Source organism: Callorhinus ursinus, unplaced genomic scaffold, assembly GCF_003265705.2.
Source record: "Callorhinus ursinus isolate GAN/ISIS: 27379988/994484 unplaced genomic scaffold, GSC_fseal_2.0 scaffold8, whole genome shotgun sequence".
Lineage (NCBI taxonomy): Eukaryota > Metazoa > Chordata > Mammalia > Carnivora > Otariidae > Callorhinus > Callorhinus ursinus.
In genome coordinates, this window is record NW_027397070.1 from 9,107,073 (window position 1) to 9,134,477 (window position 27,405).

A 27,405-nucleotide genomic window follows, 5' to 3' on the forward strand; every position below is an offset into this window, starting at 1 on the left:
TGTCTTCCAATTTCAATTCCTTAGGTGGCTTAAGATTTAACCTCCTAAATGTCCTGAACAACTTTTTTTTTGGTTTGGGTTTTTTGGTGACTTCTTCCTATTCCCATTCACCTTTCCCTCACCTCCCTATAAATATGACAGCCTTACTGAATTATAAGATTAGAAACACCGTAATAAAAATAAAACTTCCTTATTATGAATTTTATTTACAATCTCAACTGGAAAATGAGGGAACTGTAAGTTTGATAATGTCCCCCAGATGACTGTGACATGCTGTACTTCCTGTCCTTTCCCATCACTGGTTAAAAAACATTGGCTTTAGAAAAAAAATTTCCCTTTATATAACTATAAACAGTTTCTCCAGCAATGCTTCTCAAACTTTAATGTGCATACAAATTGTCTGGAGATCTTGTTCAAATGAGAATTTGGATTTAGTAAGTTGTGTTTGGCTTGGGTTTCTGCATTTCTTACAAGCTCCCAGGTGATGCTAGTACTCCTGATCTACAGATGTTTGAGGAGTAAGTTTCTAAAGAACAAACACATTTGCATTTGTGTGATTGTTTATTCTTTCGAGACAGAATGATAAAGCAAGTTTTCAGTTACTCATCAATGTTTTATATACACTGTTGATTAAACCCAGGCAAACTCTCTTGTTTTCAAAAATACCCCATCCCTGCTCATTGCCTAGAAGCATATAAATAAAAAGTAACAAAAAGCAAATTGTCTAAGTACAGTGAATTTCAAATACCTGTTGTTTGGAATTATTTACATCATTGCTCCCTTATACCAACCTAGAAAATGGCAAGCCGAATATAGGTAATCAAATTCATGTTGCTTAAAAAAGAATTAAGATTTAGATCATATCTATTATTGGATAACAATTAACAATTTACTTAAAAAAAAAGTAAAGGCCATAAAGTAAAGACGATGACTGAATAAAGTACATTTCTTCAAGAGTTTGTTTTTTTCCTCAAATGTTTACTGAATTGTTTGAAAATGAACTTTTGGGACCTACAGCAATGTTTACAAACTGAAAATGATTTTTAAAATATCCTGCCTCTTTTCACAATTAATAATGGGTAGTATATATTATAGTTTAGTAGTATTATATTTGTTTAAACCAACTGGGAAAAAATTACAATAGACATTTTGAAAATAATTATATAAATTTACCTGCTCCCGGATGTTTAGAAATTATAGCTTTAGCCAACACTGTGCCTAGTAGCTTTGAAACTGAAATCCGCACATCATAATTGGAACCTTCAAAGGACTTAAAACATAGTGTGGCCACGCTATCCAGGTCTGTACTCCACATAAAGATGGCCTCTTTCTGAAGTTCAAGGAGACACTATTTAATTGAAAAAACAGACGTTAATGAAAAACAAAATACAAATGTCAGGTTCAGATCTATTTAAGTTGTAGAAACTATCAAGATCTAAAAAAATTATATACAAATCCAAAGTATCTAAACAATGACTGCAGAGACAACAAATGAATACTTGCTAAAAGTCATAAAAATTATACTATATAAAACAATGTGTCCACAGAGGATGGAAGGAGAACCCATTCTAACTCAGTAGGCTAGGAAAAACGTCCTAAGAACCAATCTGTTGGCTATGAGCAATTGTGAGAATAATTACAACATAAACAACTTTACTGTCCTATCTGACCAACTGTATTAAGAAGCCATAATTCTGCTGAAGATCACAAGACTTGGCCTAGATCTGCAGAGGACTAAACTGCCTTATTTTGATTCTGTTTCCTAGCTTGCAAAAAGTGACATATTCAGAGACGATGGACTCTGAAAAACAAACTGAGGGTTCTAGAGGGGAGGGGGGCGGGGGGATGGGTTAGCCTGGTGATGGGTATTAAAGTTCTGCATGGAGCACTGGGTGTTATGCACAAACAATGAATCATGAAACACTACACATCAAAAACTAATGATGTAATGTATGGTGATTAACATAACAATAAAAAATTTAAAGAAAAAAGTTAAAAAGTGACATATTCAAAAGAAATTAAAATACCAAAATCTAAATCCTAGACTTAAAAAAAAAGAAGGCATGATAAAAACAAATCACTTTCAAATAGCATAAACTTTACATGTAAACTTTAGTTTACAAAACTATAGAGAGGAAGCATAGTAGAGTGAAAGGAATACTTAAGAGTCATGGTAACCTGAATTCCCCATCCTCCAACAATATTCTGTGAACTATCTGAAGAACCCTGCGAATTTATATAACTCTCTGGACCTCAGCTTCCTCCTATGCTAAAATAAGATGGGCTGATTTCCAAGGTTGTAGCTCTGAGATCATGTAGTTGTTAACAGGGATACTAATTTAATTTTCTTTGTATTTATTTTGAGAAATTCTACTTATTAGACCATTTTACCTTTGCAGCAGCACAACGAACAGCCATGGATCTATCCGTTAAGCAGGATTTAGCAGCTTTATAAACATCCCTGTGGCAAGGTGTAGCAGCAGCTCCTAGTCCATTCAATATATTTTGCAAACTCAGCATAATCTCATATCGACCTTGAGACTACCAAAAAGAAAAAATTTAAATAAGAAAAAAATTTCACTGAAAAGTAGCATTAAGCATCAAAATTTCTCTCATGTACTAGTGAAATACTTCAATATCTGTAAACACTAACCAACCCATCTGACATCAAGAAGCATTAATAGCTGTTATTTTATGAAGTGTTTACTATTTGAAAAGTGATATGTGTATATATTTCAACACAATACAAAGGGCTGATGTGAAGATTAAATGAAATTATATGAAAAATACTAGCACAAAGCTTGCACATCGTTAAGCATTCAATAAATGGTTGCTATTAATGAGGTTAACATGGTAAGAGTTCAGGGACTGCCATCTAGCAGCTACGTGACCTTGAGCAAAACAGTTTATCTGTGAAATGGACATATCCACCTCACAGGTTGTTGTGAAGATCAAACAAGATACTACATGCAAAACGCTGAGAAAGGTGCCTGGCATATAGTAAATGCTCAATAGGTTTTATAGCCATTAATATTTCATCATTTACTGGGCTGAGTAGTTGAACTCAGAGGACAAAAGTGTGGGCTTTAGACTTAAAAAGACCTGGGGCTGAATCTTGCCTCTGATCCTTAGCACCTGTGTGACTTTAAATTGTTCTTACTTATTTCTCCATCTATAAAATGAGAATAAGATGAAACCCATATAGCCAGTGTGAGAAGTAAATAAGTCCTTGTGGGGAAAACATTCACCACAGTGCCTGGTACATAGTAAATACTCAAAAAATAGTAGCTGCTTATATTACCGATAATTTAATAAATGCCCCAAATGATTTCTATATCCCAGGAAGTTAAGACCACTAAAAATAACTAAAGTTGGGAGAAGACAAAGATCAACATCAACTACCATTTTCATAGGAATGTTATCAATTTATCTTTGTCCAAAGGAGCACAACAGTGAGTAATTAATAGGTGGACATAACCAAATGGGTCCCAAGGTGAAACTTCTGAACTTTCTTTCTATCCCAAGTTTATGTTGTCTGTTACTGAAGGGTGTGAATTAAAGGTGGGAACCCTTTGGATATCTCCAACATGTTGCAGTACCTGATCAACTAAGTCATAAAGATAAAAAAAGCAAGAAATAAAATCTTCATCAATAACTTTAAAATTTCTGAGACTTATAGAGTAATCCTGTTAACTATGGGGCCTAAAAAGATTATAGCTGAACTAATGAAGTGGAAAGAAAGTTTAAAGTGGCCATTCCTCAGCAGATAAAAGTTCTTACCAAGATTTCCTTTTAAATAAAACCCAGTTTACAGATGTTAACAATCTCTTCTGCTGAATCACTTTCTTCAGTCTTTTAGCAAACCACTGCTTAGAACTGATCTCCTGAGTAGATTCAACCACTAGATTTTGTTATGGACTTCAATTCTTAAAGTTCTTGAATAAGCTATGTTTTTTTTTTTTTTTAATTTTATTTTCTACAATAATCTCTACATTCAGCATAGGGCTTGAACTCACAACCAAGAGTCACATGCTCTACTGACTGAGCCAGTCATGCACCCCAAATCAGCTACATTATCTGGAAATTTATCATATTTTACATGTGAACTTTCAAATTCAGGTCGTGATCTCAGAGTCCTGAGATGGAGCTCTGTGTCAGGCTCTTTGCTCAGTGTTAAGTCTGCTTGGAGTTTCTCTCTCCCTCTCCCCCTCCCCACTGTACATGTCCTCTCTCTCAAATAAATAAATATTTTTTTAAAAAAAATGTGTGGGCAACTAGATAGCATTTTTAAAAATTATTTCAGAGCTGTTTTCTAGACTTCTTTTCTTCTTTTCTTTTCTAGGTAAAGTTAGAACAAGAACTGGTATATTGTTTTTATATTTAAAGGTGCTGAATTATCCTTAAATATTAGGGATCACAGATTTAAAATTTTTGATAAACACACATACAAATGCTTTCATTTCAAAAATGACTGGTGAAGGGCACCTGGGTGGCTCAGTCATTAAGCATCTGCCTTCCTGCTAAGTAGGAAGCCTGCTTCTACCTCTCCTACTCCCCCTGCTTGTGTTCCCTCTCTCACTCTCTGTCAAATAAATAAATAAAATCTTTTTTTTAAAGATTTTATTTATTTATTTGAGACAGAGAGAATGAGAGATAGAGAGCACAAGAGGGAGGAGGGTCAGAGGGAGAAGCAGACTCCCCGCTGAGCAGGGAGCCCGATGTGGGACTCGATCCTGGGACTCCAGGATCATAACCTAAGCCAAAGGCAGTCGCTTAACCAACTGAGCCACCCAGGTGCCCATAAATAAAATCTTAAAAAAAAAAAAAAATGGTGAGTGGCGCCTGGGTGGCTCAGTCGGTTAAGCAATGACCTTCAACTCAGGTCATGATCCCAGGGTTCTGGGATCCAGCCCCACGCTGGGCTCCCTGCTCAGCAGGGAGTCTGCTTTTCCCTCTGCCTCTGCTCCTCCCCCTGCTTATGCTCTCTCTTTTTCTCTCTCTCTCAAATGTATAAATAAAATCTTAAAAAAAAAAGATTAGTGAAACTATAGTTGTCAAGAAATTACAGTAACTTGGGAGCCAAATGGAGAGACAGTTACAAAAACAAAGGGTATTCCACAGTGGTAAATGATCACAAATCAATAAGGATAAGGCTGAGAATATATTCCCCCGGCAACTAAAAGGTTAACCAGATCCTGGTCATACTTATATCCTTCATGCTCTTTCCCAACCTGATTATATTCCTTACTCCTTTCTGATGCTGGTAGAATACTAATCCATCCATCAGGTATCCAGTAGTTACCAACTACATATCTGGATCCTTGTGGACAAACACTTGCTGCAGTACTAGTATTAGGGGAAAAGGTAATGTGAAAGGAAGAAGCAGGGATGGGTCTGCCAGAGAAATACCTTAGCTTCTGCTGATTCGGATTTATCCAAAATCATAAATTGCATTATTGATTTTCTAATAAAGATTTAATATACAGAAGAGATACGTGCATCTCCTAGAAAGATTTTATTTATGGACATATTTATATATATACCTATGTATGCTTACCATAGGTAAAGCATTTTTATTGGCTCAAGGAACCATAAAACACAAAACCATAAAATACTTTTTATTCTTTTTTTGATGTAATAAAAATTATAGTTTATCTTTTTATTCCTTGGTTGAACTTGTGGTTACTCACCTCTGCACTCTTCATAGCTTTAAGAATATTCCCCACTGTATCAGTAAAGGTGTTAACCAGTATTCTACCCAACTTCTTGTACAAGGAACCCAAACATACCACAGCAGCACTGAAACAACATTTAGATTAGAAATTAGTCATGAGTGAAAAAACAGGAATAAAAAAATCTTAGACTATGTAAAAGTGACTATTTAATTTTACTTTTAAAGGATAAAATTGCCAGAATCTATTCCACTATTAAATCCTAAGGTATGATGCTTGCATGAATACCAAATAATTACACTTTCAATAACAGTAATTTAAAAAAAAAAGTATCTTCAAATAATTGAAACCTCAGCCCAAATATTCCATTCCCTCAAATTTTTTTATAAAATAATTTTTCATGAAACTGACTTTCATATATTAGATAATCAAAGATAATCTTAAAGATACAAGATAAGAAAAATAGGAAATAATGTTCTTATCAAGTCTGAAATCTGAAAACTCCATGAGAAAATACATTGTTCTAAGCTAAAAATTAGATTAACAAAAATTTCTGTAAAATTACTACTGTGGAACCATACATGGCAAACTACTTTCTCTAAAATAACAGATGAAAAAATGAATTGAATCTTATGGAGAAAGAAACTAAACTGTTCTTTTTAGGAGCTCAGAAGAGTATTTTTCTATGTGGTATTTACTATTAACTTTTACTACGAAGAGCTAACAAATTAAAAGAACACCAAAGGTTTGAAGAACTCAAAATACTTTTTCTTAAACACTCAACTGCTAAGATTTTTTGTATTTATCTTTAAAACACTTTTTTTTAGGGGTGCCTGGGTGGCTCAGTCGTTAAGTGTCTGCCTTTGGCTCAGGACATGATCCCAGGTCCTGGGATCGAGCCCCATATTGGGTTCCCTGCTCAGCGGGAAGCCTGCTTCTCCCTCTCCCACTGCCCCTGCTTGTGTTCCCTCTCTCGCTGTGTCTCTGTGAAATAAATAAATAAAATCTTAAAAAAAAAACCCCACAAAAAAACACTTTTTTTTAAATAGTTAACATATATTAGTTTCAGGTATACAATAGTGATTCGACAATCATAAACATTACAAAATGCTTACTACAGTAAGTGTAGTTATCATCTGTCATCATACAATGTTATTACAATATTATTGACAATATTCCCTATGCTGTATTTTTCATCCCTAGGACTTGTTTCTATAACTAGAAGTTTGTACCTCTTGATCTCCTTCACCTATTTCACCTGTCTCCCTAAGCTATTCCCCACTCTGGCAACCACCAGTTTGTGTTCTATATTTATGAGTCTTCAACTGCTACATTTTTAGTGAGACAGTTTTGATTCCCAAATCAAGACTTCAAATACATCTAAAATATTTTTTAGAAGAATAGTCTCTCAATCAATGAGAAAATGTTAAATGTTTTTTAAAAGTTAGATTTAAAAAATGAGTGAAACAATTTGTATTGTTTCAAAATAATTTATCAAGTTGTTTGGGTTCTTTAGAAAAATGATTCAACAAGGAAGCACTATTTGTTTTATGTTCAGTTTTAATATTTAACTTACAGCTTTGTGGGAAGATAACTTGGAGAATCATCTTTGCTACGAATAAGATCATTACATTTATCGATTGTCTCATAAACAGAGAATGTGTCACCAATACTATAAAGAACGCCTAGATTTTTAGCAAGCAGTTTGCGGGTAGGAGGGCCTGGGGAGCTGTTCAACAAAGATAGGAGCTGTTCAACAAGAGTCTTCTGTTTCTCCTTTACATCACTCTAGAAAGGAAGTTAACAAAAAAGACAATTCAAAGTCAACATAATTACATATAATCTTCTAATACAATTCTTTCATATATTTAAGGATTAAAAACTCCAGAAAAATACAAAATTATTTTGACTAAAAATTACAAATAAGTGGGTGGTGTAGTCATCATACCACACAAGGTAGTTTGCTACCCTGCAGATATCTCCAAAAAATAATTTCTGGGTCACAATATACTGGAGTCTCTGTGAAGAAAGGTAAGGGTTCTATTTCTTCTATATCTTTCTTCTTCTGTTGTATTTTTATTTTAACCAGCGGTTCTTTGTTATTAAGCCTCTGCCCCATATATATCTGTATAAATAAGCAGGAACCTATAATCTATCATGAGTTGACCTTGTAATGATGACTGTGTTACTCAGATCTTTTTCTAAGTTTAGTGCCATTTTCTTTCTGCAAGCTTATGCATCTAAATGCCAGTAATGTTATGCCATTTTACTTGTCTGCTTTCTGAAAAAGCAGTACAGAATACCATTATAATAGTAATGGTATTTAGGTGCTCACTAAGGCATAAGCTTCCACAATGAAGTATTTGTTAGTATATGGATTTTTGTCTTGTTAAATTCCAAATGTCTCCATGAGTACTGTCTCTGCACCACTTTTGCATTACATATAGTATTGTTATTATGTATAAGAATATCCTCATTTTTGGGCGCCTGGGTGGCTCAGTTGGTTAAGCGACTGCCTTCGGCTCAGGTCATGATCCTGGAGTCCCGGGATCGAGTCCCGCATCGGGCTCCCTGCTCAGCAGGGAGTCTGCTTCTCCCTCTGACTCTCTTCCCTCTCGTGCTCTCTGTCTCTCATTCTCTCTCTCTCAAATAAACAAATAAAATCTTTAAAAAAAAAAAAAAAAGAATATCCTCATTTTTAGTAGGAGATGTATGCAGAAGAATTTAAGGTGCAACCACCTCATATGGCTCAGTAAATCAGTCAATCAAATATGGTAAAATGTTAACTGCTGAATGTAGGTGAAAAGTATGAGTGATTTGTTTTCTTTTTCGGAAACTATTTCATAAGCTTAAGAATGAATATGTTTACTAAAAGACTTTTAAATTCATATTCTCCTTAAAGAGCTCACAACTTTTTAAAGTGAAACTCCCATTACAATATTCAGCAGCATATTACACAAGGGCTTCATGCATATGAAGGTGAAGAAGATAATGAAAATGAAATCTAATAGAATGTGGTTTAAAGCGAGTTTTTTATATGTTCATATATTTTTTAAGTAATATAAAAAACTGGTTGATTTCTTCCTGCTTTTTGAAAGAATAAACTTCTTGTAGTATTTCATTATAAACTCTTAATAAGGTCTAGCATTTGAAAGCTAATTTAGGTTATTCTGGACGGAACTAGAAAAGCAAACCAAAGGACCTAAACATTATCTGGCGCTTAAAAAAGCACAAAAAAGTTTTTGCAATTTTACCCACCCTGCTGGTCGCCAGCAAGAGCTTCTCCAAATATCTCAACCAATCGAAAATAAACTCTGCCTTCTGAACTTCACCTAGTTGATTGTATACTTCTTCATTCAACAATAAGCTATGAGCTAATTCCATTCCTTGCAGAAAATTCTCCTAGCTGGTCACAATTCTTCTCATTAAACTTCAGTCAATATACCTAAGAAAAAAATCTGTAATAGAGGAAAAGAACATATTTAAAAAGGAAGGCAACTGTAATACTGGAAATACAGATAGATAATTAAACTACAGGTAATTAAACTAAAAACATCTAAATACATAGCTCATATTCCCCCAAACAAATCTCAGTCTTTGTTGGGTGGCTCAGTCGGTTAAGCGTCTGCCTTCGGCTCAGGTCATGATCCCAGGGTCCTCGGATCGAGTCCCACATCGGGCTCCTTGCTCAGCAAGGAGCCTGCTTCTCCCTCTGCCTGCCTCTGTCTCTCTCTCTCTCTCTCTGATAAATAAATAAAATCTTAAAAAAAAAAAAAAAGAAAACCAGATGGGACTCTTTCCGCCACCTTGGAGCCTACAGAGGCCGGCCGGGAACAGAACTCCTAAAATATGTCTGGAAGGCTGTGGTCCAACGCCATTTTTGTTGGCTATAAGCGGGGTCTTCAGAACCAGAGGGAGCACACAGCTCTTCTTAAAATTGAAGGTGTTTATGCTTGAGATGAAACTGAATTCTATCTAGGCAAGAGATGTGCTTATGTGTACAAAGCAAAGAACAACACAGTGACTCCTGGTGGCAAACCAAACAAAACCAGAGTAATCTGAGGAAAAGTAACTCATGCTCATGGTAACAGTGGTATGGTTCATGCCAAATTCCAAAGCAACCTTCCTGCTAAAGCTATTGGCCACAGAATCCATGTGATACTGTATCCATCAAGGATTTAAACTTAATGAAAAGTAAGTAAATAAATAAAGATGTAGAAAAAGAAAAAGAAAAAAAAGAAAGACAAAAGAAAGAAAATCAGATGGGAGACCTAGGGGAGGGCTTTTCTTTCTTTTCATTCATTTTTTTCCTCTCAGAGAGTTTATTAGTATAAAATTACTTATAGTATCAGATCATCATAATTAATATAAATGTGAGAAGAGTCTTCTTATAAGATAGTAGTCACAAACTGGTACCCTGGTGGCCAAATTTAGCCTGCAACATATTGGGGGAGAAAGGACTTACTAATATTTAAGCATAAGATTTTACATGAAAACCTGCGTCCATATCCCCATATAGCAACAAATGGCTGAATCTAAGAGAGGGACCTTCCAGCAGGCCATAACTGCCACCTGGCCTGCCTCATTCATTTACAGTATTTGCCAACTTCTTCAGGTATTTAAGTTTTCAACTCCTACTCTTTATCTTACTTGCATCCTTCTGGCTTGGGCCAATATTCCGTATTCTGACCATGCTGCTGCCCCAGAGGCCAAAAGGTAGCTTTTACCAATCCACACCCACCAAGTCTGCATGCTGCTTTAGCCATCTGGGTTGTTTCCTTCCAGTGAGTCTTGCCTACCTGCCCAATACCACCTATAACCTGGTACTGACAGTCCTAAAAAAAAAGACACACCAGGATTTTCAGAAATGTCAATATTAAGGAACGAGAATATAAACAATGGTGCTAACAAATTCACTTTTACAGAGCAAGTGAATTTTTAGGTTCTTGTTTAAATAAATCTTCCTTTCTTAAATTACTGAAGCCAACCGACCAAAATATACACAATTAAGGACAAAGTTAACAAATGCTAGAGAAACAGTTTCTGGAAGAAACCTTCTAGCTATACAGAAGGTGAAAAACAAGTGTGCACTCAGTATCTATGATTGTCTAAGGGAAAAAAACTACCTCAGTATCATAGAGAAAATTTCTTATAACCAACACGGCAAATCAAAATCCTATCTTAAGAATCAAATTACCCTTTTCAGAGGTCATTAGGACTGCTGAAGAGACTTCTTTTTCCCTTAGGCAGCAGCAATACTGTGGTGTAAAATGATCTATCAAGAAGCAAAACAGCTAACACAATGCAATAATAAATAATTCAGTAAAAAGCTTGAGATCATAAGCAGGGCAGAGTTATCTCCAATATCTTCAATACATTCCTCATATAAATTACTACTAAAAGTAAACAATTCATATTAGTAATCCCACATCTAACCACCCAACTCTAAAACGCACCTGTGATCTCCATATACGCACTATCAATGGGATCAGCAAATGCATTTTGCAAGTAACAGATGTTCCTGCTTTTACCTCAGGTTTCACTTTAGGAAGATGAATACAAATGCAATCAATATACTGTATGTTTTAATATAACCACATCCTACAACTATATGTATCTGGAGACTGCTTATTTTTCTAATTTTCTATTCTTATGTTTCTGTCAAGATCACAAAGTGATTAGTTTATTAAAAGTGAACATACATTACAATATATTTTTCAAACTACAATTATGCTACTTGAAAAACATGCTTGTAAAACTACTGCTCCCACTGTAATGCCAGCCATTATTTTTGACAAAGCTAACACGTATTGGCCACTTACTATAAGTGCTTTATATTTTCTCGAATAATTCACAAAATTGTTCAAGAAATAGCCAGCTATTTTTTTTAAGATTTTATTTATTTGAGAGAGAGCGAGAGATAGTGACAGAGATAGTGAGAGAGAGCACAAGTGGGGAGGAGAGGGAGAAGCAGGCTCTCGCTTAGCAGGGAGCCCGATGCAGCAGGCAGCCCGACGCAGGACTCGATCCCAGGACCCTGGGACCATGACCTGAGCCGAAGACGGACGCTTAACCAACGGAGCCACCCAGGCATCCCACAGCCAGTTATTTTTAGATGAGGAAACTGAGGCACAGAGAAACTAAGTAGCAGTCCTAAGGTCACAATGAACTTGGATGTATACATAAGCAATCTGACTCTAGATGTAAGTGCTTTAACCACCAGATACTGCCACTCTTTCATCCAATCAAGCCCCTCAAACACCTCAAAATCAGCCACTTTTAAAAAGCTTAGAATATGTGGACCCGCCGGCCGCCCTGGAGTTGGAGCCGCGGGGCCAGGAAGCCGGAGCCCGCGACTCCGGGGCGGAACGACCACCATGGCCAAATACCTGGCCCAGATTATTGTGATGGGGGTGCAGGTGGTGGGCAGGGCCTTTGCCCGGGCCCTGCGGCAGGAGTTTGCAGCCAGCCGGGCAGCAGCTGATGCTCGAGGACGTGCTGGACACCAGTCTGCAGCTGCCTCCAACCTGTCTGGCCTCAGCCTCCAGGAGGCCCAGCAGATTCTCAATGTCTCCAAGCTGAGCCCCGAGGAGATCCAGAAGCTTCCCCTGCCTCTGTAACCCCGAGACCGCACACCCTCTCACCGTCTCCCCTCCCCTGCAGAACTATGAACACCTATTCAAGGTGAACGATAAATCCGTGGGTGGCTCCTTCTACCTGCAGTCCAAGGTGGTCCGAGCCTGGGAGCGCCTGCAGGAGGAGCTCAGGATCCAGGCCCAGGAGAACAGAGAGAAGGAACAGATGCCCAAAACGTGACCACTCAGCTCGTCCTACTGCACCCTGCCCACCTCCTCTTAATTTATAGTTTGGTAATAAATGTCTTTTCCGCAAAAAAAAAAAAAAAAAAGCTTAGAATATGTAGAGAATTTGTGGGTAATATGGACAGATCACTGTACTATTTCCTAAAAATTGAATACCAGATTCTTTAATTTTATTTTTATGGATTTTATTTATTTATTTGATAGAGAGAGCAAGTGAGCACAAGCAGGGGGAACAGGAGAAGAGCAGGGGGAACAGGAGAAGAGCAGGGAGCCCAATGTGGAGCTCAATCCCAAGACCCTGGGATCATGACCTGAGCTGAAGGCAGATGCTTAACCATCTGAGCCACCCAGGCGCCCCCAGATTCCTGATTTTAATAAGTATGAGAATCTAGTTATAAAACAAAGTTATCCAAAAGATTTCTCAGGGTATTCATAGTGTGTACTATGAATCTCCATGAATGCAATGTAATCTGAAGTATTAATCAAAATACGGCACAATACTAATTTCCCAACCTAAGTAAGCTGTCCCATGGAGAAATTAACATGTACCTGTTATGGACACTTGTCCTATATTTTAAAAAGGTACACAAGAATATTACTTTACAGGGACACATGGGTCACTCAGTCAGTTATGCGTCTGCCTTCAGCTCAGGTCATGATCCCAGGGTCCTGGGATTCAGTCCCGCACTGGGCTCCTTCCTTGCTCAGCAGGGACCCTGCTTCTCCCTCTGCCTGCTACTCTCTCTCTCAGACAAATAATTACTTTACAGTCAAATATCATATATGCTAACATAAAGCCATTAGTTGAACTAAGCTTACAAACACCCTTCAGTGCTTTTTAGACCATACATTTCTCTGAGGCACTTTGTAATAACTGCTTGTATTTTGTGTATGATAAATACCCCTAGTGACTCAGTCATAATTTTCATCCCTGAAATCTTCTATATTGAGAAAAATAGGCACTGTGTATTAGACCTAAGGTTCTAAGGTACTGTCCTACTACTATGACTCTCAAAGTGGGATATACCCAGCAGTGTGCCAAGAGAATACACATACTGGGGGATCAAATTTTACTTAACCATTTCCCCTCTGATATTAACTTAAAACAGTATATTAAAATAAATAAAAAAGAATAAAATAAGAAAATAAATATACATTTAATATGCACTAGAAGGCAAAATTAATAAAGTGTTTCAAGATAAAACATGAGCCTTCAGAGAAATTCTAAGCATGACAAGCCTTTCTAGACATCTTTTAATAAAATCACTCCGCCCCCCATCAAAATTCACTCCCTTCTGCTGGTAAGAATACTAGTTTAATGGAAATGTTTAAGAACAACTAAGCTGCTAAGTAGGCTGAACTATACGAACTGCCATTTTTTTTTTAAAGATTTTATTTATTTGACAGAGAGAGACACAGCGAGAGAGGGAACACAAGCAAGGTGAGTGGGAGAGGGAGAAGCAGGCTCCCCGCTGAGCAGGGAGCCTGATGCGAGGCTCGATCCCAGGACCCTGAGATCATAACCTGAGCCGAAGGCAGACACTTAACAATTGAACCACCCAGGCACCCCTATGAACTGCCATTTTTATAGTTCAAAAAATGGCTGAATATCAGCATATTCACATGGTTCAATTTAAATATCATGTTCAGTCTTCAAAGACTTGGCATAGTGTAAGAAAGGCTAATATCCACATTCTGCATAGTGTTCTTACACCAGTGACTTTATTGCTCTAGAGTAATACATGTATATAAATATTGTTGACTGCTGACAGAAAGAGGAACCAGCAGGGGGCCAAACGGCTAAAGCCCAAGTTTGCTAGAATAACCTACGCCAAAGCCATCTCCAAGAGAAGTTAATCTTACTATCATGAAGGGCTAATTTTCCATTTGAAAATGAGTTCACATCAAATTTATGTAGGCAAAGAAGTGTAAGCACCTTCAAGAATTTTATTTTTTTCACCTTCAACAATTTTATTCATTTAAAAGATTTTTGGGGGGGGGAAGGGGAGAGGGAGAGAGAATCTTAAGCAGGCTCCAGACCCAGTTTGGAGCCTGATGGGGTCTTGTTCTCACAACCCTGAGATCATGACCTGAGTTGAAATCAAGAGTCAGATGCTTAACAGACTGAGCCACCCAGAACCCCTAAAAGATTTTATTTTTAAATAATCTCTACACCCAATGTGGGGTTTGAACTCACAACCCCAAGATCAACAGTTGCATGCTCTACCAACTGAGCCAGCCAGGCACCCCTCACCTTCAACAATTTTAAAAATAACACAAAACAAAACAGCCTACAGATGCTAGTCCTAATAGTGTTAACATGATTTTCTCTATCTAGGGTTTAAAGATCTATTTTGGTGAAGACAGGAACATATTTAAAATTATGGTTAAAATTTATGAAGAAAAAAGAGTATTCCTAATCTTTTTGGTCATTTAGTTTCTTAAAATGATTTATTATATCATTGTAAAGAGGGAAAAGAGGAAAAATTGCAAATAATCAAAGAGAACACACACAAAATAAGATAGATCTGTTGCTTTGTTTTTTTCTTTCCAGAGCATGAAAAGATCAATTTACAAAATGAACAAGCCATTATGCAGTAAGTGGAACTAATTCCAGAATGTATCAAGTGCCTGAAGTTTTGAAATAGATCATATGTAAACTCAAATTACTTTCTTCAACTCTCACTTCTCTAAAAGTCATAACAGCTTCAACTCAGCCTCCAGTCTTTAGTTCTCTCAGTTTTGTTCAAAAAGCATAAAGTAAACAATGACAGCAACAACAAAAAATCCTCTCAAAAATCTCCCACACTGCAGAAAACATACATAAATCTGAAAATCCAAACCTTCCCCCCCAAAACAAAACAAAACTGTAATTCGAATTAATCTAGAAAAGAAGCTGGATCATTTCTATCCCAACCTAAATTAAGATTCTCTTTGACCTGTGATTCAGGCTTTGCAAAATTATAGGTTACAAAATACGAACTCACAAATTACTGAGAGCTTTAGGTCATGCTTAAAATGTTGTCTAACAGAGGCTGCCCCTGGTAAAGAAAAAAAATGAGGGTTTGTTTTTTTTTTACGGTACTTTAAGTATCTCTAGGCACAGTCCTAAAGTTGGTTTGCTGACACATTTATAATTCTATAATTTATAATTTTAGCTCTTTAATACAGTTTTATCTTCATGATTTTTAAATCTTGTATTTATTCCATCTTTGAATCTGAAATATCTTGCTTCTTTCTTTTTTCTTTAAAGATTTTATTTATTTGACAGAGAGAGACACAGCCAGAGAGGGAACACAAGCAGGGGGAGTGGGAGAGGGAGAAGCAGGCTTCCCACAGAGCAGGGAACCCAATATGGGGCTTGATCCCAGGACCCTGGGATCATGACCTGAGCCCAAGGCAGACGCCTAAACGACTAAGCCACCCAGGTGCCCCTTGCTTTTCTTTCTAAATAAACTCACTATCTTAAAATTCAGCTAGGGGTGCCCAAGTGGTGCAGTCAGATAAGCATCTAACTTTTGGTTTTGGCCCTGGTTGTCATCTCAGGATCTTGAGATTGAGCTCCGGTCGGGCTCTGTGCTCAGCAAGGAGTGTTTTAGACTCTCCTCTGCCCCTCCCCTCTGTGCGCACACTCTCTAAAATAAATAAATAAATCTTAAAAAATAATAAAATTCAGCTAAAAGAACCACTTCCTTCAAGAAAGATTTCATGATTAATTCTCCTATTCTTATACTGTTTACTCTTGGTATAGCACTTCTTCCATTTTATTTATGGTTCTTAAACTGTCTGGCTTCTCCAGCTATCACTTAAGATTGCGAGATTCTTCTGATATTTTTCCAAATCATGATTCAAAAATCTTAACCAGAATTATTAGAGTAGCAGCATTATGGATAATGTTTTCTCTATCTTCAAATTTTTAGAGATTTTCAAACTTTTAAATGAAACCCTTAAAAACCAATAAATAAACTACACTTGTTAGATTTCTAACTTTTAAAATTCACAATACCATTTGTTAGCATCATCTTGGTAATATCACAAATGAGAACACATGTATAGCCTGCTCTTGTAATTCCTGGCTATGCCTTTCACCTTCCTAGGAGACACCCAAATCACAAGAATGGCAGTAACAGCTATTGCTCACTGAGCCAGGAACTTTTTAGGCGCCTAACTTATACTATCTCTAATCATCACAAGGAAGAAAGCAAGGAAGATACTACTGGTCCTCATTTTATGGATAAAGAAAATACTAAGATATCAGTAAATAGTAGAGCTGAGAATAAACCCGCGTCTCTTTGGCAATAAAGCTTATTCTCTTTCCTTACTGCTAGGAAGCCTTTCCACAGGGGTTAAAAGGAAAAACAGAATTTTTACATTAAAATGTAAGGAACAAAATGTGCCAAACAACTGTCATGGGGAGGGGGGAGGTCATTACTTTATATGTAGGCGCTTTCTCTACCTATTTATCCCTACATCTTTCAGTAAATCACAAAATAGGCTTCATCTTCTAACTCTTCCAAGGATAAGGAGTCCAAAGAATTAAAAAGGGAGTGTTGGGAAAATAGCAAGGGGAACAACACAGAGGAGATAGGTAAATTCTTAATATTAAAGGCAACTAAGCATATCATGATAGCAGACCTGTAACAATGCAGACCAGTGGTTCATAACTCTAGCTGCTTTAAAGGAAAAAAAAAAAACAAAACACCAAAGCCAAGTCTAAAACAATTGAACCAGAATCTCTAAAGGCTGCGGTGCTGTAATAAATGGATTTTTCATTTAACCACCACCATCAAATATCTACTAACACTATTAATTTATAGGTAAGAATACTCAGGCTAGATTATAAAATATGGATGATTTTAATAGTTGATTAACATCCACTATTCTCCTATAATTCTTCTATTAAATTGGGTAAGTAAGATTTATCTTGATATATTTAGATAGGCTATAGCAAATGAAACTGCTTTAGAAAATAGGAGAATGAAAATGAAATTCAGGGGCGCCTGGGTGGCTCAGGTGGTTACGCGACTGCCTTCGGCTCAGGTCATGATCCTGGAGTCCCGGGATTGAGTCCCACGTCGGGCTCCCTGCTCAGCAGGGAGTCTGCTTCTCCCTCTGACCCTCCCCCTTCTCATGTGCTCTCTCTCTTTCTCGCTCTCTCAAATAAATAAATAAAATCGTTAAAAAAAAATCTTTTAAAAGAAAATGAAATTCAAACCTATGATATTATTTGGGATGGACTGAGTTTAATTCTTTATAACAACCCTAAAAATAAAAATGTTATTAGTTAATATCTTAAAATGTTTAGTGTACAATAGTGATTGAAGCCCAATAAGAATTTGATTTAATTGAATGGTTCAAAATCACATGTACATTAAGTTTAAATATGATAAATACAAAAACTTTTAGAGCCAACACTGAGAATTTAGAAAACCTAATAGTATCATAGTGACAGTACAAAGAGGTTTACCTCTTTTAGAAAATGTATCAGAAACCATAAAAATATCAAAGCCTTCTGGCAAAAGCATTCTGCTTTTGAAAATTCATGCTAAAGAAGGGGCACCTGCATGGCTCAATCAGTTAAGCGTCTGACTGGCTCAGTTCATGAGTCCCTGCATCAGGTTCCTGACTCAGTCCAGAGCCTGCTTCTCCCTCTCCCTCTGCCTGCCACTCCCTGTTTGTGCTTGCGCTCTCTCTCTCTCTGTCAAATAAATAAATAAAATCTTAAAAGAAAAGAAATTCATGTTAAAGAAAGAAAAAGGAAACTATCAGAAGCATCAGTGTCAACTACAGCCCTATGAAAACAATGAATCATGGAACACTACATCAAAAACTAATGATGTGGCCGGCCTCCTCCCGCAGCGGCCGGGCTCCGACGCCTGAGGTCCCAAGCGCCTGCTCCCGGGCCGCCACCCAAGCTGGAGCCGTGAGTAAGGGAGAGAATGGCATGAACCAGGAGGATGGAGAGATGCACGCCAGCCAGCTTATGCAGGGTCTTTTAAGGCCAGAGTAGTGTACCTGAAAATTTATCTTCTGCAAATACATGGAAGCATTATGTGAGAGACTAACACAGACTCTAATAGAGCGAAGTCTAAGAAAAGCCAGAGAAGAAGGAATCCTAACGAGTTCCATGCTCGCGTGGAGCCCAGTGCAGGGCTTGAACTCACGACCCCGAGATCAAGACCCCAGCTGAACGGTGAGCGCTGTGAATTGTGCAAGACTGTTGAATCACAGATCTGTACTTCTGAAACAAATAACGCAACATACTTTAAGAAAAAAGAAAAAGAAGAAGATAGCAGGAGAGGAAGAATGAAGGGGAGTAAGTCAGAAGGGGAGATGAACCATGGGAGACGATGGACTCTGAGAGACAAACTGAGGGTTCTAGAGGGGAGGGGGGGTGGGGGATGGGTTAGCCTGGTGATGGGTATTAAAGAGGGCACGTTCTGCATGGAGCACTGGGTGTTATGCACAAACAATGAATCATGGAACACTACATCAAAAACTAATGATGTAATGTATGGTGATTAACATAACAATAAAAAAAGAATGGTAAAAAAACTAATGATGTATGGTGATTAACATAACAATAAAAATTAAAATAAAGAAGAAGTGGTAACTGGAAAATTCCAAGTCCAACATTAGAGAAATGGTTAAGTAAAGTTTGACACAGTCAAAGAATATTAGATTCTCATTAAAAATTATAATTAAAGGGGCACCTGGCTGGCTCAGTCAGCAGATCATGAGACTCTTGATCTCAGAGTGGTAAGTTCGAGTCCCACATTGGGGGGTAGAGTTTACTTAAAAAAACTTGTAGTTATGGGGGCACCTGGGTGGCTCAAGTCATTAAGCATCTGCCTTTGGCTCAGGTCATGATCCCAGGGTCCTGGGATAGAGCCCCGCATTGGGCTCCCTGCTCGGCAGAAGCCTGCTCCTCCCTCTCCCACTCCCCCTGCTTGTGTTCCCTCTCTCACTGTGTCTCTCTCTGTCAAATAAATAAATAAAATCTTTAAAAAAAAATTTATAATTATGAAAACTATAAGTGCAGAAGCTTACATATTAAGAGAGGTTCCCAAAGATAAAGCAGTGTTTCTTTTAAGTGTTTTTGTAGAACAGCAGTACCAGAGAATGAGGATGTGTTGTGGGGGGCGGGGAGGAGGTCTAAAACCAAATACTTTTGGAAAATGCCAAGTTGGCAGTTTCTTTCCTACAGAGGGTCTCCATACATTTAATTTGGTAATGGGTACCATATACTGCCAGGAGGGCATGTATATATAGCACTCAATGTTTTAACTACAGACATCTTCCCAAACTCTCTTTCTTTATTTCTCTGTCTTCCTCCCTCCCTACCTCCCTCTCTCTTTTTTTCTAGTAGGCTCCATGCCCAGTTTGGAGCCCAACGTGGGGCTTGAACTCATGACCCTGAGATCAAGACCTGAGCCCACACCAAGAGTCTGACACTTAACTGAATGAGCCACCGAGGTGTCCCACTACCTTTATCTTTTTTTTCCCCCAGCTGGGAATGTTGTGAAACTAGTTTCTATAGAACACAATCTTTGAAATATCATTAAATACTATAAATCAAGAAATCTAAATATTCCTTTTTGTTCATACTATGATAGAATTTTTATTAGAAGACTATATAACAAATTAATATCACACCTACTTAAAAGTGGCCATTTCTGATTAATATTTTGGATCAAATGATCTAACATTAAATATTCTAAATATAAACAGAATCTGCTCTTAGTTACTCCTGGAATATGAATAAAAGAAGAAAAGATGCTTTTAATTAACCTAGTATAAAAGTTCACATAAAAATCTGTGTTATTCATACTTATAACTAAGTTTCACATCACACCCCTTCCAAACTAAAAACCATAAATTTAACATTTTGGGGGGAATTCTGACTACAACTTCTCATAAAATCAACTTAATCCATGTTTCTTGTCGTTTCACACAAAGTCTAACTTGTAACATGCCCAGACACAGCACTACTATCTTATTTTAATATATAATGAAAATACATCAAGTGCAGTTAAGATTCCTAGAGTGCTTCCTGCAAACTTGGTAGGGATGGGGAGAATGCTGCTTATCACTGCATACAAGCCAAGAGGAATGGCAGATGCACAGTTCCAAGAACCAATGGAGAACACATCCTATGAGATAAGAGAAGTTAGGATGAAAAAGGAAAGAAACAGGAGTTACAGGGAAATTTATGAACTGGCATAAAAAACGCCACAAGTAGGGATGTGACTGACTTTGCCTACCTCTTCTGTTTTTCTTTTTTTAAACATTTTATTTATTTATTTATTTGAGAGAGAGAATTAGAGAGAGAGAGCATATGAGAGGGGGGAGGGTCAGAGGGAGAAGCAGACTCCCCGCGGAGCAGGGAGACCGATGCGGGAAAGGATCCCGGGACTCCAGGATCATGACCTGAGCTGAAGGCAGTTGCCCAACCAACTGAGCTACCCAGGCGCCCTACCTCTTCTGTTTTTCTGAGGTACTGCAGATTACTGTTAGGGATGAGAACAATGACAGAAACTGAGTTAAGTGAAGGAGACTGCCAATGGGGGCCCCAATGAAGTCCTGCCCATTCTGGTAATTCTCCTTCCAGATAACAAAAGAGAAAACCCCTTAAGGGTAAAAGGAAGTGTTGTGGGGAAGCAAGTACTCAGCAATACGAACCAACTCTTAAGGCAGTGATCGGGGAAGGAAGTAACATTCTTTGACAATTTACTTACTAGAAACTTTTAATCCTTGTAACACTGAAACTTAAATATTATTATCCTCATTTTACAGATGATGGTAACAAGAAATGCGTCCAAGGTCAAGACGTCATTTAAGCAGAGTAAGATAATGCCTCCATCTGTCTGGTTTCAATGTCCATGTGCCTTCAACTACTTCATACAGCCTCTTCATAAAGTCCCTCTAATCACTATTACTGACAGGTACCGCTATACCCACTGAATTATCTAATCATAACTTTGTTGTTGTTGTTGTTGTTTTTTTATCACTTCATTCTCCTCTTATGTTGGTATTTTGAGGCTTCTTGTTAAAGTGTGAGGTCTTCTAGAGACATCAACTTTCAAAGGACTCTTCCCATCTAGACAGTAAATCAATAAGTACCAACAGTGTTAGCTCAGTCTTTGGATATTCTTGACGATTTTTATCACTCTTTGTTCCGCAAACCAACGCTTCTATCTCCCTCTAGGAAGACAGGTTTCATTCTGGGCATTGAGGAGTGCCAGAAAGTACAACTAAGATAGAAAATTTTAAGATAGAAAATTTATTCTTCTCTTTATCTCCCACCTCACTCATCTGAAAGTAACTATCTAAACAATCTCACTACTTGGTACCAAGTTGAAACTCCAGTAAGCAGAAAACAAAGTTTTGTTTTAAGGATATAAAGGTAATTAATTCTTTCAAAGATCATGAACTTTACTGACCTAGGTCTCTTGAGAGGTCTCTCACAGCCTATTCATTCTTAGTTTAGGTATAACTACTAAACCAGTTATCTGGATTCTAGCTAGGGTGGAATAGAACACCATATTAAAAGCGAAGGAGCAAAGTCATTGAGATAAGGAAGAAGTCAAAGCAGGATGCTAATGGTGGTGGAAGCAACCAAAATACTATTTAATAAAGCAGAGACATTTTAAAAAGCAGGGCAACATGAGACTACCAAGTACAAGAGCAAAGTGCACAGGATGCCATTATTCTTCCAGGTCAGAAGAGGCCAGGAATCCTTGCCCAGTTTTCCAATAACTCTATCCTTGTATTTGCTGTTCATGCAATCTGTAACTTAGGACTTCTTGGTTTAGACCCTTAGACCCTGCCTGCCTTAGAATATCCCCCTTTTTCCCCTTCTTACATCAGGGTTAGCGTTCACAGAATCAGCCTTAATTCACATTGTGGTCTGACATCTTGGCTTTTCCTCATGGCTCTCACTTCTAATTCACAACATATCCTATGGAATATCCAGCCTAGAATTTGGCTACACTACATTTCTGACCTTCTTGGAGCCCTACCGGAAGGGTTTTATTGACAGACACTGCTTCTCTTTGCCAGATCCCCAGTTAGGCTCCTAACTTTGCAAGTACAGCTCCCTGGAACAACTCCATTATTACTCTGCCTTTTGGCTGCAACCCTTATGGCCCCACTCAAGCAATACAGTGAACATACCATCTATTGCCTCTAACCCCCCCAAGACAGTCTGGGGTAGCACTCCATCAATCAACTCATTGATATTTCTGCAACAAAAGATAAAACACTCACATAAGGTGGCTTTAAATAATGACTATAAATAGCTTCATATCAGTTTACATTATATTTTGCTGCCAAATGAGTTAAGAAAAAAACTTTCCAGAGCCTTTTCAACACTGGAATTAAAATGAAGGGACTTTGTACATGTATGTTTTTCTTTCCTTTCTTTTCTTTTCAGAGCTCCTCCTAAAATAGTAAAGAAATATTTTTTTCTGGTGTTTCAATAGGTAATTTCAATTTTCTGATAATTTTACTTACATAAAAAATGTACTAAATAAATGAGGTATATACACAAAACATGCATATATTCATCATACAGATACCATACAAACAAAAGAATATAAATAGATGCTCATATATTTACCCACAAAGAAGCATTATCCAGGCAATAAGTACAATTAAGTTACTGAAAAAGTACACATATAAAACATTTTATTTAGTGAAATTAGAACCATACCATGGTTTTAAGATTAGCGATACAGGATACATGCTCCAAAAAAGCTTTTTTTTTTTTTTTTTTTAATGCAGTTATCCAGGATTTAGAACAAAAGAATTTTAGAATAGTAAGGGGCCTAAACAAATCCAGTTTAACCTTTATTCTGTTCATAAGATAATTAAGAAAGGCTCAAAAAAGTTATAAGCGGCCTCAATCCCCTTTCTGAAGGAAAGCTGGATGGAAGACAGATGCCTTGCTCAAAAACAAAAGTACTTAAAATCAGGTCTCTTGACTGTCAGGTCACAAGTCTTTTCCTATATTAATAGCTATCTATATTAAATAACTGCATTCCAAGACAAATTCAACCTCCAGTACTTTTTCCAATTGCCACTATTCTTATGTTATAAACCATGCCTGCTTATCCATTTTATTAAAGAAAAAAATCAATGGTATTAAAATATGACAAGTCTCAGCTTCATCGCTAAAGTCATCTAAAATGACTTTATCCAAGACATACTTTCTAAAACATGTGGAAAATGAAACAAGGTACCTCTTCTCTCCTCATCCATCTAATGCTCAGCTCTAAGGAGACTTCTGCTTTCCTTACACTTTAACCTCACTAGATTATTTTCTCCAAAAGTTCTGAACAGTACTGGTGGGCACATTCTCCCCCCTTTCAGCGTCTCCTCTTGGCTGGAAGTTCCTTCAGGGTGCGAAGCCTACACACAAAAGGTGCTGAATATTTGGATAAATGAACGCACATAAAAATAATGTGTAATTATGATCCGTAAGGAAGGAGCTCAAATCATTTGGCTCCTATTATCTGACTTGACAGTTAACGAAAATCATCTTAACTTGCCAGAGGTATATATTATTGTGATTAGTAAGTACCATAAAGCACTTTATAAAGTTACTAAACACTTTATGATCACTTGAAATGTCGTTTTGCTGGCCAAGAGTACGGTAAGAGGAAATGTTTCCTCACACTAAGCAAATGCTACTCCAGCAAAGGCTTTTCTTCCCTGAGAGGACTGGAAATAGTCCTCCGTAGAAGGCAATATCCACTCCCTTTTCCAGAGCGCTTCTGGAAACCCGCCTTGAGGGTGAGGTGCGGGCGCTCAGAGCGCCTCGGGCCCCGCTCCGACCGACCTGGGGCGCAATGGGCGCCACTTGGGCGGGTCCGGCCAGTCGGGTTCCGACCTTCTGACCTTCCTCGCACGCCAACAGTGCGGGGCTCCAGCCGGCGGGCAAAGTCCACGCCTACCTGTTGTGCTCGGGTAAAACCAGACTTTCCCGGAGCTGGGGGAAAGGAGGACTGACCGCACTGGCTATTCGGTCGTCCCCACGCACTAGTTCAGTCCCTCCTCGGAGGGTTCCGGCCCCTTCAGTCACGACACCTAATCCTTCCACCCATGCCCGCACCCAGGGTCCCAGCTTCCTCCACCACTTCGCAGCCGCGACCACCCTGGGGAGCCCCAAGCCACTCAACTCACAGTGTAGGCCCGGGTGTGATGTCCCTCCCAGTGGGCAGGCACCACGGGCACCGCCCCCTCGCGCCCGCAGCGTCTCCACTCCCAGGATCCCAGACTGCTCACCTTCTGGGGTCCCCCACGGCTCAGAGCCCGTCCCAGTCCTGCCACGTTACCGGCTCCACAGCGAAGCAGGGCAGCGCCGGGACTTGCCGGCGGCGGCGACTGCGAGGCAGTGCGGCGGGAGGGGTGCGCGCGGGGCGGAGCCGGAAAGCTCGGAGGCGCGAGCGCCGCGGGAGCCAGCGATTGGGAGCGCGCCCTGCGCCGCGCTGCCGATTCTAGGCCCCTTCAGCCGGCCGCCGAGCCATCGAGCACCCACTCTGGCAGGCGTGACTGCTCCACCGCCGAAAGAGCGATGGGGGACCGTGCTGCCCAAGTTGAGTGAGGCCAGGACATTGGCTTTGCAGTCGGGAAATCTTGGCCACAACTATTTTTGTCTGTTGTCATCGCCAGCCAGAATCCCTAGGGGCGGCAGTGGGTCATCTGAAGGCCAGGACACAACTGGAGTCTGGAGACATTCAGGCAGGGACTGCTGTGGGTGTGGATGGTGTTAGGATAGATATGGAAGGGACCCTAGAGTGCCTTGTCGTGCTACTCCTGGTTTTAGAGCACGAGACTGGGGCCTAACAAAGCACCTTACACAAGGTCACACTCTGAGTCAGTGGTGGAATTGGGACTCACAGCCACTTGGCTCCAAGTCAAGTGAGTTTTTCCAGTATACTCAGCGTTTTGAATATAATTTTCAGTTTTTATTTTGAAACAGTCTCAAGGTTACAATAATGTTGCAACTATAGGACAAAGAACATTTTTCCTGAACCATTTGCCATTTAAGTTGCTGACATGATGCCACATTATTCCTAAATGCTTCAGTGTGTGTGTCGTACTAATAAGCACCTCAACTATGTAGTCACCATCTACCAAAATAAAAAATTTACGTGATACATTATGTTTGGCCAATTGTCTCTTAATGTTTTTTTATGGTAAAAGGATTCAGTTCAGAACAAAGCATTCAGTTTACTTGTCATGTATCTTTAGTTGCTCTCAATCTGGAACACTTCCTCAGTCTTTCCTTGACTTTCATAACCTTGACACTTTTGAAGATTCCCGGCCAATTATTTTGTAGAATGGCTTTCACTTTCCATCTGTCTGATGTATATTTATGATCAGAATCAGGTTAAGTGTCTATAACAGGACTGTCACAGAAGTAATGCTGTGTTCTAATTGTGAGGCCAGATGCTTGGTTTCTCAACCTGTTTTGAAAGCATAAGCAGAACTATAGTTGTATTAGTTGCATTATTAACTTAGCTGCACATATTGTTTTGTTCCTTAATTATATTTTATGCATCTCTAATCAATCATTAACTTTAGTTTTTCCACACTTACTCCCCTGTTTACCCACTGATTGTAGAAACCTAATGGGGACTCGATGATAACACTTGTCTTGAAATTATCTGACATACCTGATCTTACCAGGTCCCAAATAGGGCCTCATTGTCCAGAAGAATGCATACCTCCAGATTGTTTCAAGTTTCCCTCCCTTCGAGGTGTCAAGAAACCCCTCATCTTCCTCTCATGTATTCACATCCTTCTCCAAACATATATAAGCTGTCTCTAGGATTAACAGGACACAGCAACCTTGGGAATAATTACCTGCCTTCTCTTTGGGCTGCCCTTCTGACAATAAAGCTTTCTTAGCTAGCTTCAAAACTCGTGTCCAAGATGTTGGCTTACTGTGCATCAGGTGCATGGACAAGTTTGAGTTTGGTAACAGTTGCATCCTGTCAGACACTTGGGTGGCTCAGTAGGTTAAGTATCTACCTTTGGCTCAGGTCATGATCCCAGGGTCTTGGGATGGAGTCCTGAATTGGGCTCCTTGCTCAGCAGGGAGCCTGCTTCTCCCTCTGTCGGCAGCTTCCCCTGCTTGTGCTCCCTCTCTGACATAATTTATTAATAAGATCTTTAAAAAATAAAGATAAAAATTGCATCCTATCAAGTGGCATGTTTTAATTAGTCTCATTATTGATGTTTATTTTAATAAAGTGGTATCTGCCAGGCTTCTCCACTATAAAGTTACTTATTTCCCCTTTATAATTAATAAGATTTTGTGGGAGGAGATTCTTTGAAATTATGTATTTTCTCATCAAAATTTTATTTATTTATTTATATCAGTACAAATTCAGAGTTTCTTATTAAACGGTTATAATCTATTTCTATCATTATTTATTTTGATGTTCAAATTGTCCCGAGTTTGGTCTGGAGGAGCCCCATTCATGCTGGTTTCTGTGTCTTTGTGTGTTTTAAATTCTTTTGCAATATTTTATTGTAAAACATTTTTAAAATACAGAAAATGTGGGGCACCTGGGTAGCTCAGTCCGTTAGGCGACTGACTGCCTTCAGCTTGGGCAAGTCAGGAAGCCTGCTTCTCCTTCTGCCTGCCACTCCCCCACTCGTGCTTGTTCTCTCTCTTAAAAATAAATAAATAAAAATTCTTAAAAAAAATAAAATACAGAAAACTTGAAAGAGTTTTATATACCACATACTCACCATGCATAGTCTATATTAATATTTTACTCTTCTATGCCCTTCTGACACACCTCCATCATTCTTTGAGCACTCCCTTATTTTCTGGCACAGTAAGATGCTCTAAGCTCTTCTTGCCCCAACACTAGATGCAGCCATTTATCCAGGAG

The 27,405-nt window shown here is 38.5% G+C and overlaps 1 protein-coding gene and 1 pseudogene across 10 annotated transcripts in view; one reads left to right on the top strand and one right to left on the bottom strand.

Moving 5' to 3' along the window:
* The window catches only part of HEATR5A (HEAT repeat containing 5A), a 111,414-nt gene extending 86,508 nt beyond the window's left edge, over window positions 1-24,906 (bottom strand). For 6 of the 10 annotated variants that reach the window (XM_073895033.1, XM_025870204.2, XM_025870201.2 and 3 more), the window contains exons 1-6: window positions 24,680-24,905; window positions 8,931-9,130; window positions 7,249-7,460; window positions 5,691-5,799; window positions 2,392-2,541; window positions 1,174-1,348 (exon numbers count right to left, since the gene is read on the bottom strand). In XM_073895033.1, the coding sequence (XP_073751134.1) occupies window positions 1,174-1,348; window positions 2,392-2,541; window positions 5,691-5,799; window positions 7,249-7,460; window positions 8,931-9,056 (772 nt within the window). In that variant the 5' untranslated portion in view covers window positions 9,057-9,130; window positions 24,680-24,905. Of the gene's footprint in view, window positions 1-1,173; window positions 1,349-2,391; window positions 2,542-5,690; window positions 5,800-7,248; window positions 7,461-8,930; window positions 9,131-10,413; window positions 10,508-24,450; window positions 24,625-24,679 lie in introns of those variants that run through there. The other 4 variants (XM_073895031.1, XR_012378954.1, XM_073895030.1 and 1 more) reach the window with 4 other exon arrangements.
* LOC112822500 (mitochondrial import inner membrane translocase subunit TIM16 pseudogene) lies at window positions 11,979-12,570 on the top strand (annotated as a pseudogene).
* Window positions 24,907-27,405: the final 2,499 nt, after the last annotated feature.